The sequence below is a fragment of the Idiotropiscis lumnitzeri genome, chromosome 6 (assembly GCF_059441095.1).
Source record: "Idiotropiscis lumnitzeri isolate Australia: NSW breed Sydney's pygmy pipehorse chromosome 6, RoL_Ilum_1.0, whole genome shotgun sequence".
In the NCBI taxonomy this organism is placed as follows: Eukaryota; Metazoa; Chordata; class Actinopteri; order Syngnathiformes; family Syngnathidae; genus Idiotropiscis; species Idiotropiscis lumnitzeri.
Window position 1 is genome coordinate 22,473,087 of NC_142396.1, and position 12,815 is coordinate 22,485,901.

General features: G+C 42.7%; 1 protein-coding gene and 2 pseudogenes across 2 annotated transcripts in view; 2 read left to right on the plus strand and 1 right to left on the minus strand.

Moving 5' to 3' along the window:
* Nucleotides 1-12,815, plus strand: part of cdk10 (cyclin dependent kinase 10) — a 108,792-nt gene that overhangs the window by 55,389 nt on the left and 40,588 nt on the right. For both annotated transcript variants that reach the window (XM_088298440.1, XM_088298439.1), the window contains 3 exons: nucleotides 1,339-1,408; nucleotides 12,247-12,306; nucleotides 12,427-12,550. In XM_088298440.1, coding sequence (XP_088154566.1) covers nucleotides 1,339-1,408; nucleotides 12,247-12,306; nucleotides 12,427-12,550 — 254 coding nt within the window. The remainder of the gene's footprint in view (nucleotides 1-1,338; nucleotides 1,409-12,246; nucleotides 12,307-12,426; nucleotides 12,551-12,815) is intronic.
* LOC148335913 (general transcription factor II-I repeat domain-containing protein 2B pseudogene) lies at nucleotides 2,490-3,896 on the minus strand (annotated as a pseudogene).
* Nucleotides 9,595-10,432, plus strand: LOC148335914 (uncharacterized; annotated as a pseudogene).

A 12,815-nucleotide genomic window follows, 5' to 3' on the forward strand; every position in this document is an offset into this window, starting at 1 on the left:
AACAACATAGTAGTAGACTAGTTTTAATACAGTAGCACAAGTACGAACTATCAAACATGTTTGTTTCTTTACTGTACTACTACTCTTTGTGACTTCAAAGTAGCCTACCGAGTGTCACTGTCGCCATGGTCCATCAAAGAAAAGCATGTCAGTGTGTGCGAGCCGAGACGAATGACCGCAGACTTTTTTTTTTTGAATGACCGCAGACATGTTCGTGTTTTGTAGTGCCGGTGTGTGCTACAGTGTGTGCGCTGCATTCAGGTCGCGTGTTTTCCCGGTGGCAGGCCTGCCCAAACGAGGATAGGTTGCACCGGTGAGACACCGGCAATGCAATTTTTGGAAAGACAGATTACATGTACAGTAGGAAGGTCTGACGGACCACACGCTAACAATTTTGTCTTGTCTCGTCTCGTCAACAAAAATTCATGTTCGTCATATCATGTTTTTGTCATCAAGGAGCCACATTTAGTTCCTCATCGTCTCGTTATCGTCATGAAAAAAAAAGGGGTGTTTACAAAATATTTTTGTCATCGTTATCGTTAACGAAAGCAACACTGGCTTGGTCTATTTTCAACCCTGTTGACCTTGGCCCCCTGGCATCTTACCTAAAGCCAGCAGTCTCGAACGTGTGTTTTAAAGTGGACAGCGATTTTAAATTGGACCGGCGAAATCAGTGCTGTTGTTAGATCGAGCTTCTTTCATCTTAGGCAGCCGGCTAAGATGCTGTTTCTCAACAGCACTAAAGAAACAGTAAACCCTTTATTTTGGAGTCAGTCAGTCCTCCCTCAAGCGTCTCCTGTCTGCTGCTCGCATCCTAACCTGAGTTTGGAATGGAGCTTGGAGGGCGCACATAACCCCAAATCGGACCTCTCTTCACCGGTTTTGAATGCATTTTAGAGTTCATTTTGAGACACTTCTATTTGTCCTCTTAGTTCCTCCAGCCCTACGCAGCTGCCCGGAGCCTCAGGTCTTCGGACTTGACGCTACTGGAGGTGCCGAGGACAAAGAGGGGATTGAGCCATTTCTGTTACCTTCCTTTTTAAAAACTTGTTTGAAGACACATTTTTATCCTTTGTTCGGCGTTCAAACCAACATGAGACTGACACTGTTGTTTACTAGTGTCTATTCTATATGTGTTAATATCATTAATTTCTGTTTTAAATTACTGCTTTCACTGTTTTTGTAGTTGTATTATTGGTATATTATGTTATACTGTATGTAAAGTGTTTTGTTACCACTGTAGCTGTTGTAAAATTAATAAAGTTGTAATATATTGTATTGTATGACAGAGTTTGTGAAATGTTTGCCACAGACACCCTTTTCTCCTTATGTCCTCAGCTGATTTTGGATTGGCTCGGAGGTATGGCGTCCCCCAGCAACCCATGACGCCCAGGGTGGTTACACTGTGGTGAGTGTCTTCTGGATGAATCACTGACACTGGTTTGCATAAAAAAGATAAATACACGAAAAATGTACAATAAGGGTAGCAACATTTTGTAGGCCAGTTTCAGATGTAGAATCCAAATGTCTCATTAGGATTTCTCTTCATGCTCCCATTTTTTTAATGCCTTTTTTTTTTCAGTGCAAGACAACCATTTTTATTTTTTACAGTGCAAGACAACCATTTATTTATATATTTATTTTTACAAAATCTGATTGTCTGATTGACCAACCCACAGGCGATTCTGTGCAGCTCCGTAGCTGCAGAAAGAGCATGTCAGAAGCCGCAATAGTTTAATTATTCGGCCACTTGTTGAAATTGCTGTCATTCACTTGCCGCTGCAGCACTCGAAGCCCGCTGTAGGGGGACTATTGGAGAGCATTAAATTCTGCATTATACATTAAGTATTCTCTAGTATGGAATCATATTTGCATTGTCCAATCTTTCCATATAACAGAATTTCCTGATATGGGAAACAACTACGGTACATGTCCTGTATGAACGGGCAAGTATGTTAACAAAATACATACGTTAATGAAACCTGGTAGCTTTTTCTTCCACTCACTTGCACTCTAACTTTACATCCCGTCCTTCACCACACACGCTGATGTCGTGCAACGAACTTTTGAAGTCAGCCGCGGTTCGCTTCCAAGTCCTCTATGCCCATAGATAGCGCTATTGCGCTAGCCTTCTGTCCAATTAGCGGTCCAGTTAGCGGGAAATTTTTAGCACAACAGTTAAACCAGGGTTGGGCAATTATATTTTCCATGGGGCCACATAAGAAACATAAAATATTGTGGAGGGCCGGGCCAAAAGGCTGAACTCAATTCTGCATAATATTAATTGTATTTCTTTTTTAAAAAGCAGTAAATAGCACTGTTTTGACAAGCTGGCAAGAGTATATATTAAAGTTAAGCAATGAAACTAAATACCAAATAAACTGAAAAAATGAGGTTGCCTTACAAAAATTTATTCATTCAAATTTCTCAACACAATGGTAGACAAAATATTAATTTTTTTACTATTTGTGACTCATATTAGTAAACATATTCTGTCACATTCACTTCAAAACACATTTTGAGTTCCATATACTGTTGGATAGTTGTGTAAAGGTTCTGAGCATTTTAAAGACATCACAATATTGTCTTTTTGCACCAAACATTAAGCAAGATACAACATATTGACTGTCACTGAACTGTGATTTTGAGAAAAAGTGTCCCAGTTCATTGTTATCTGGTGCCTTACAGTAACATGCCTACATTTGTGGTCTAACTGCCTCATTTGGTGTTTCAATGTTCATTTTTCTTGTTCAGTGAGAGAAATCTAATCTCTGCTGGGCTTTAACAAGTGCATCAAAGTCAGGCTGAATGTCTGAAGTGGAGATGCGAAGCACAGCTGACAGATGATCATCAGTGAGAGAGGATCTGTACCTGGATTTTGTAAACTTCATAATTGAAAATGTTTGTTCACAAATGTAGGTAGAGCCAAAGAGAACAAACATCTTCTGAGCATGTCTCCTAATGTTTGGAAAGTTCTCCTTGAGAGAAGAGTAGAAATCCAGCAGAGATCCTGACTTAAAGTGCTCTGCCAGTACTCCATCAGACTGCAGGTCAATGAGTTCCAGCTGAACATCACTGGGTGCATCATCCACACTGAAGGTAAAGGGAAAGGAAATCATGTGGATTTCATCCTCCATTGTTCTTAGATCCTCAAATCGCCTTGCAAACTCACCATGCAATGCTCCTAACATGGATGAGTACCTGCAGAGGTTATCAGCTGATGGTGTGACTTCTTTCAGGGTTTGCATGTGAGTGAGAGTGTTGCTCTCCAGTTGTCTTGAAAGAAACTGTATCTTTCTCATGAAAGCCTTCACCAAGCTGTGCATTTCATGTACAAAAAGGCCCTTGCCTTGCAGCTTGGTGTTCAGTTCATTCATCAGTGCAGTCACATCAACAGCAAATGCGAAATCTGCCATCCGGACCTCATCTGCAAACTCTGGGATGGCCTTGCCTTTTGTCTCACAAAACTCCTGGATTTCTGCTTTCAGATCCCAGACTCTTTTTAACACTTTGCCCAGGCTGAGCCATCTCACAGAAGTGTGGTAGCCAATGTCACTGTGCTCACTCTCATGCTCCTCCAGAAGTGTGACAAACTGTCTGTGATTCAGTGCCCGCGCCTTGATGAAGTTAACTATTTTAGTAACAACATCGATAACATGGTTAATTTTTAGCACTGATTTGCACAACACATGTTGGTGTAAAATACAATGTAAAAATACTAATTTCTGATCAGGGTCCATTTCAGTCACTTTATCCTGCATGCGTTTTAAAAGTCCGACATTTTTCCCGGTAAGATTTGGACAACCGTCCGTGGTGACACCTGCCAGTCTGTCCCATTTCAGTCCCAACGTGTCCATACAAGCATTTACCTCAGTGAAGAGATCGCTCCCTGTCATCGTCCCCTTTATCGACCGCATTGCTGCCAGCTCCTCCGTAATCCTGAAGTCCGGCGTTATCCCGCGGACAAATACGAGTAGCTAGGCTGTGTCGCGGACATCACAACTCTCGTCCAGAGCCAAGGAGAAAAAATCAAAACTTGGCACTTCACGTTGCAGCTGTAGCTCCAGATTCCCCGCAATGTCCTCGACCCTTCTCGTCACGGTTCGCCTGGACAGCGGGACTTGCTCAAATGCCGCTTTTTTTTCAGGGCATATTAGTGCTGCCGAGTCTACCAAGCACTCTTTCACGAACTCCCCCTCTGAGAATGGCTTGCTGTTTTTGGCTATTTTGTGGGATATCACAAAGCTGGTCTTGGTTGCTGCATCCCTGGATGCATGAAGCCCGGTAAAAAAGCCTTGCTGCGTTTGCAGCTTAGCTAGCAAAGCTTCCGATGTCTGCGCTCTTTCAGCATCAGTAGGGTTTTTATATTTCTCTGCATGTTTCGTCTGGTAATGCTGACTCAAATTGAAGTCCTTCAACACGGCGATCTGCTCCCCGCAAACTAAACACACAGCTTTACCTCTAACTTCAGTAAATAAATACTTCGCTGTCCAATTTTTGTTGAAAATTCTACATTCGGCATCTACCTTTCTTTTTTTAGCCTGAGCGGACATTTTTGAGGGCGAACGTCGTCTTGTTGTGATTCAATCGCGCACATGTCTTGATATACGCATTACGTCATTATGTGCGACGCACATTGTGCGGGAATAAAAAAAAACAATTTCAGAATAAAAGCAGTGCAGCTTTAGCCCATGAATCAGGTGAAATTAAAAAGTATGTTTATTTTGAAATTTCCAATTAACCTTACACTCGCGGTCAGAGTCAACCAAAGGTATGTGGCCCGGGCCATACAATGCCCAGGTCTGTCATACGGGCCAGTCAGTGCCACCCGGCGGGCCGGATGTGGCCCGCGGGCCGTGCAATGCCCAGGTCTGAGTTAAACCATTACAGGACACCTTCATTTATGCCGCTGTACATCGTCCGTCAAGCCGCGAGCGATTTCTACACTTCTGCTCGTTATTTATCAAGTGTCTAAAGTTGCTCCAAAATGCTGCTCATCTCTTGACTGGTACCCGTATGAGGGAGCATATAACGCCTACTGTGACATCCGTTCACTGGTTCTCCTTACATTTCAGTGTTATTTTTAATATTCTATTTTTTGTTTTCAAGTCTTTAAATGGTTTCGCCTAGGCCTGCGCAATATGCCGTTTGCACATCGCAATTGCGATGTACGCATGCACAATAGTTATATCGTAGGATGTGCGATGTTTCTATCTTTTTTTTTTTTAGAACACGGAAACTTTTGGTTTGTTTCATAAAAGCAACACGCTTACACTATGCTCTACAATGTAGAGACTACACAGACCGTCTTGCTCACCCCCCTACTAATTAGTCATCAAAAATGTTCTAGTTTCAATATCGCAATATACATCACAACCTCCCCAAGAATTGCAATGTCAGTTTTTCCCAATATCGTGCAGCCCTATTTTCGCCCCTCCTTACCTCTCTGAGCCCCTCCACCCTTACGCACCTGCCTGGTGCATCAAGTCTGCGGTCCAGATGCTATTAAAAAAAATCTGAAGCGCAAGCTACTGGAGAATTATGCATCTAAAGATTTTGCAGCCAAATGACTAAGAGGTTAAACTTTTCTGTTTTACATGGATTACTGAGTTATCATTGGTTATTATTTAAGTTGAAACGTACATGAACCGGTCCATCATATCTTTTTCTTATGAACTATGAGCCGTCGCCTAAACTACTTGTAAATGACGTTTATATCAAATTGATCACGTCATTACAAGATAAATCTTTTGTTTGGTGGTGGATCCCTGTTCATAAGCTTTTAGCTTCAGAGGGAGTCCATTTTTCACAGTGTAAACACAGTACAGTGAACCCCCGGTTATCGCGGTTAATGGGGACCGAGTCCACCCGCGAAAACTGAAAATCCGCGAAGTAGCGTCGCACCTTCAAAAAAAAGAAGAAAAAAAAACACCGTGTATATATATACTTCGCACCTATATATATATATAAATATATATAGGTGCGAAGTAGCGGCACACCTTCAAAAATGCTTAAAAAAAAAAAAAATATATATATATATATATATATATATATATATATATATATATATATATATATACTGGTAGAGAGAGAGAGAGTGAAATTCATGTTATAACAAAAAAAATTATTATTAAAACTTATTTTTTTATTCCCCAGCCATTATTTTTGTATTTATTCAATTACTTCTTTTTGTATTTATTTAATTACTTCGACTTTTACCTGCTGGTACGCCGTCCGGTGTGCCCTGTGAATGTTATGATCCTCCAGCAGAGCTGGAGGATTGAACAGGACTCTCCAAACGCAGACACGGGAAAAAAGGTGGTGAGACAAAGATATTTATTATAATCACAATATAGTCAGTGTAATCAGCGCGTCTCGCAGCAGCTGACGAGACGATCGCTGGAGGAACGCCCACACAGCTGAAAAAACAAAAACACACGCGGCATGACAGGCACGGATCATGACAGGCACGGATCATGACAGGCACGGATCATGACTGTGAAATGAAAGGTGGCATTCTTCATTTATTTATTTATTCATTCATAACTGACAGCCTCGCGCTCCGCCGGTGCCCGGGGAAGGTGCTCCTCTTCGGCTTACTGTGACGCGAGCATGCCCTCCTCCTCGGGAGCTTCCATTCGGTTAAACTTAGGGGCCGCTTGGAACCGCCCGTGCCGGGGAAGGTGCTCCTCTTCGGCTTAACTGCCACGCACGCCGGCCGGAGCTCTGATACGGTCCGAACCGCGCGAAACGTCGCCACAAATCGTGTCCGGGGGAACCTGCTCTTCTTCGTCTACTCTCTTCTTCGTCCACTCTCCTCTTCGGCGCACGCCGGCCGTCTAACCGCTTCAGCGCCCCCTTGTGCCGCTCGGCGAAACTACAATGCCCCCGAATATTTTTTAGACCCGCGAAGCACTGAACCCGCGAAAGGTGAACCGCGAAGTAGCGGGGTTTCACTGTATATTGTTTTGTATACAATATTATGTGAAAATAAACATTAAATTCTCAAAATATTCAATTAGCGGTACCGAAGACTATAGCAAGGCTCAGAGGGGATCGAGCCTTTTCCATTACCGGTGCCTCTCTTTGGGATCTCACGCTAAACGTTAGGCAAGACCCTTGTCTCGTCTTAAGACTTTTTATTCTTGGGCTTTTCACTCAGCGTGGGACTTTTTTGGGGGGTTTTACTGTTTTTTTGCTGTCTACTGCCTTCATTATTATTAGGGCCCGAGCAGGGACTGCTTCAAGGTCCCCAAGGATTTTTAAGAAATTATTAGGGCCTAAGCAGCGACCGCTGTGAGGTCCCGCTTGTTTTTCTAAAAATTATTATTAGGGCCCGGGGCTGTGAGGGCTCTCTTGTTTTTCTAGAAATTATTATTAAAGCCCAAGCAGCAACCGCTGTGAGGTACCTCTTGTTTTTCTATCAATTATTATTATTATTATTATTGATTTTTTTCTAATAATAGTAATAATAATAATCATAATCACCAATTCTTTTCGCATTTTTGAGTCTCTGAACATGCTCGGAAACTCACCAAACTTATTTTATACTATATTCTAGCCTCACCGTAAACGGCGACATCAAAATAGCTCTGTAGCGCCATCTAGATGGTCAAATGGTTGGAAGAACGTAAGTTGCTGTGTTGCCGTGAGCAAAATAGTGTATTTTCTGCTCGGTCAAGCGCTTTGGACAAAGGATAAAGCATTATAAAAGTGCACTTCATTTACCATTTATTATTATGATTATATTTGATGTATTTGTCATTCTCTGGACATGTCCAAACCATCTAAGTCTGGCCTCTCTGACTTTATCTCCAAAGCCCCTAACATGTGCTGTCCCTCTGATGTACTCGTTCCTGATCCTATCCAATTTGGTCACTCCCAAAGAGAACTTCAGCATCTTCATCTCTGCCTCCTGTCTTTTCTTCTGTGGCACTCTCTCCAGACCAGACAACATCACTGGTCTCACCACAGTTCTACAAATCTTTCCTTTCATTTTAGCTGAAATTCTTCTATCGCACATCACACCTGATACTTTTCTCCACCTGTTCCAGCCAGCTAGCACACGCTTCTTCACTTCTTTTCCACAATCTCCATTGCTCTTGACTGTAGACCCAAGATACTTAAACTCCTCCACCTTCTTAGTCTCTTCTCCCTGTAAGATCACACTTCCTCTTCGGTCCCTCTCATTTACACACAGATACTCCATCTTGCTACGGCTAATCTTCATTCCCCTCCTTTCCAAGGCAAACCTCCATGCCTCCAGCTTCTCCTCCACCTATTCCCTTCTCTCACTACTGTCAGGTTTAAAAAGGTCCTGACGCCTTCTTAGACTGAATTAAATGCAGAGAACCAGAGGAAATAACCAGGGAATGTTTTGTCTTTTCTCCATCACGGATGGGAGGAGAAGACAGGAGGTGAAGTAGGCGTCTTGCCAGTTCAATCTCCCGCACTCTCACTGACTTCTTCGACCATCCCTCTGGACTTTATTCAGAGGAAAACGAAACTTATGGAAAGTGAAACTTAAACAAGCGTGTGGGTGTGTGCAATTATTACTGATACAAATAGTGTATAAAAACATGATTAAAAATACACAAACTATTTACATACTCTCACAACTACATATCACAATGTCATTTGCAAACATCATGGTCCATGGAGATTCCTGTCTAACCCCCTCTGCCATCCTGTCCATTACCATAGCAAACAAGAAGGGACTCAAAGCTGATCCCTGATGTAGTCCCACCTCCACCTTGAACTCCTCCGCCATGTCTACAGCACACCTCACCACTGTCTTACAGTCCTCATTCATGTCCTACACCACTTGAACATACTTCTCTGCTACTCCAGACTTCCTCATATAGAACCACAGTTCCGCTCTGGGCACTCTGTCATAAGCTTTCTCCAGATCTACAAAGACACAATGCAGCTCCTTTTGACCTTTCTCTATGAGCAAATATTGTATCTGTTGTACTCCTTTTTGGCATAAAGCCATACTTCTGCTCACAGATGTTCACCTCTGCCCTCAGTCTAGATTGCACCACTCTTTCCCACAGCTTTATTGTGTGGTTCATCAGCTTTATTCCTCTGTAGTTGCCAGAGCACATCTCCCTTGTTCTTAAAAATGGGCACCAGCACACTTCTCCATTCCTCGGGCATCTTCTCACTGTCTAAGATCCTGTTGAACAACTCAGAAATTCTACTGCTATCTCTCCAAGATACTTCCATACCTCCACGGGTATATCATCAGGTCCAAGTGCCTTTCTGCTCTTCATCCTCTTCAATGCTCATCTAACTTCATCCTTATTGATATTTGCTACTTCCTGGTCTAGAGCAGTTGCCTCTTCTTCTCTTTGTTCTCTCTCATTTTCCTCATTCATCAACTCTTCAAAGTACTCTTTCCATCTTCCAATCACACTACTGGCATCTGTCAACACACTTCCATCCCTATCCTTTATGACCCTAACCTGCTGCACGTCCTTCCCATCTCTGTCTCTCTGCCTTGCCAACCTGTATAGCTCGGTCTCTCCCTCCTTACTGTCATCGTAAGCCCCTTGTTTGGCCTTTGCCACTTCTACTTTCACCTTCCGCTGCATGTCCCTGTATTCCTGTCTACTTTCTTCAGTCCTCTCACTGTCCCACTTCTTCTTAGCTAACCTCTTTCTCTGGATCAATTTCTGCACCTCCTCAATCCACCACCAAGAATCCTTATCTCCATTCCGACCAAGGACTTTCCTACCTGTCTCCCTGATCACATTTGCTGTAGTTCTCCAGTCATTTGGGAGCTCCTACTGACCATCCAGAGCCTGTCTCAACTCCTTCCTGAAGGTCATACTTCCCTTTTCAACTTCCACCATTTTGTGCTCTGCTCCGCCTTTGACCTCTTTATTGTTTTCACCACCAGAGTCTTCCTACACACTACCATCCTATGCTGTCTGGCTTCACACTCACTTACCACTACTTTGCAGTCACTGATCTCTTTCAGATTACACTGTCTACACAAGATGTAGTCTACCTGTGTACTCCTACCTCCACTCTTGTAGGTCACCCTATGTTCCTGTCTCTTTTGGAAGAAAGTATTCATAGCCATCTCCATCCTTTTTGCAAAGTCAACCACCATCTGTCCTTCTGCGTTCCTCTCCTGGATACCAAACCTGCTCATCACCTCCTCATCACCACTGTTTCCTGCCCCAACATGTCCATTGAAGTCTGCACCAATGACAACTCTCTCATTTCTAGGGATGCACTGGATCATTTCATCAAGGTCCAACCAATATTTCTCCTTCTCCTCCAGCTCACAACCCACCTGTGGCGCATACCCACTAACAACATTGATCATTGCACCTTTGATTCCTAGCTTCAGGCTCATCACTCTATCTGACACTCTTTTTACTTCCAGGATGTTCCTAACAAACTCCTCTTTCACATTAACTCCTACTCAATTTTTCTTCAGTGTGTGTGCGTGTGTGTGTGTTTTAATTTGTGTTCTAATTTCCCGCACTTTGTTACAGCTCCAGCTGTTGTGAAATGCACTATATAAATAAAGTTGTATTTTAATGCATTGTATTGTATATCTTTTGTTATTGTTCATGCTTGAGCATTTGTGCTGAATTGGTGAGCCTGTTGCTATGGGTGATTGCATGCCAATTTTAATGTTGTGTTTTTGTGTACAAAAAAAAAAGGAAAACATGCTAAATCCCAACTAATAATCGGGAACGTCCAACTACTTTGATCAGCAAATCAAAAGTTGAGTAATTGCTGTCTGACAGTTTTTACTGAGACCAGGCTACTTGACCGCGTCCTCGATTCTTTCCAAACACACAGCGTGTGTGGGTTTAACTGGGGAAGCCATCTCCCTCCCCCACAACATAATCTCTGGCACGTCACTGTTAAACTCATTCACAGATATTCGCACGTCAGTGGGAAAATCACGCAACCCCACTCAAGATTACACGTGATATCGGAGTAAACAAACATGGCGACTGGAAAAGGCAGCAAAGGTCTCAGATCGTTTCGTGATGGTGGCGCTTATTTGCAAATTATTTTTAGTGGAAAAAAAGTGGCACAAAAATTAAAGACGTTCTGTTACGCTGCTGCTTTGATTTTCGGTCGCGACCCGCCTCATCACCTCGCCGATTGTATGGTGATGTTCGGTGGTCTGCATGCCTGCTGATGACGTCACATAATATATTTTTGTAAAATATTTCTTTGCCACAATGTTTGTCATCCCCTGACTGGTTGTGTTTGTATGTACTGAGTTATTAAATAAATTGATTAATTAAATTAAGTACATTTACTGTTACTTTTGCGAAGATCACCCTTTGGTGTCACATCAATGTTACGTGGCTTTGGGAATCATTGTAGTATACGGAGGTAAAAGATGGACATGTATGATTCTGAAACATTCGACTTTATATAAATACATTACATTCACACTCGGGCAGCCTGAGTCAACCGAGACATTGTTACAACTTCAGTAGGAGAAAAATGCAAACGGTGCGCTCCTGTTGTATCACAAGACAGCGGAAGCCAAGTCCTTCCATCTTTCAATAAAAAAAACATTTTACATTATTTACCTTATCATCTTGTCGGCTAAATAGTAAATACATAAATACAAATATACTAATCAGAGACCTAATTTGTTGTATGTTTGTAAATGAAGTCAATATATATGAAAAATCCAGGATGTTCAGGGAGAATCAGGCTTGGATTGGGCAGGGGGAAAATTTCGCAATTGCGAGTTAGGATCAACTCTGGTCAAAATACTTTGTATAACCAATTCCCCGGGGGGTTGCCCACTGCCTTTTCACACCTTTCTCCTTGGGCTAATACACGTTAACAAAACAATGGCTTGGGTTAGCCCTCGACACACCCTCCCTTCCTGTTCAAATGCCCAGCTATGGCAGTGCTGGGTAGGTGAAAAACACTGGTGGTCCTAGTGGAGACCTATAGACCAAACGCAAGAGCAAGATCTAAAGTATGTCCTTGTTTGTGAGTGGGTCCAGACCTGCACTCTACTAAATTTAAAGTCAATGAGTCTTAAAAAGTCCTTTGACAATGGTTTGTCAGAGCAGCACATATCTTAACATCTTAACCAGGTGTGGCAATAATTATGGAGGGCACTGTATATGCTTGTGTAGTCTGGCTAGTGACTTCTTTTGTCCTCCTCATTAGCTCTCAGTGACCCGCTTAAATCTCCCCTCCCCTCACATCCCTTATTTGTCTTTCCCGATTGTCTTTCCCCAGGTACAGAGCTCCAGAGCTCCTCCTTGGAAGCCAAACCCAGACTACAGCTCTTGATATGTGGTGCGACTTAATTTACTTTGCCATTTGACTTAATTGCGCGCAAACTATCTTCCTTGACACATCCAAATAATAGTGCAATTTACCACATTAATGCATTTTGCCACTGTCGTTACATCACAGGGCTGTAGGTTGTATCCTGGCTGAGCTGCTGGCACACAAACCTCTTCTCCCAGGAACATCCGAAATCCAGCAGCTTGATCTGATCGTTCAGTTATTGGGGACGCCAAATGAAAACATCTGGCTGGTGAGAGCATGAATTTCTGTAATGAAGGTGAAAATGGCCAAAAAACTTCAGAAGTTCCAATACTACGGCCAAGCTAGCAACACGCGGCCTACAAGAACCAGGCATCGTATGCCGAGCGCGCCGAATCCGTCCCCAGGCATACTGCCTGAAAACTCAGAGATGGCTGCTGAAAGAATTAAAGAAGATATTTTGACCTCCATGAGAGCCAACTTTTCAAAAATAATAAAAGACGAACTGAAAAGTGTGCTGGCGGGTGACTTCAGCA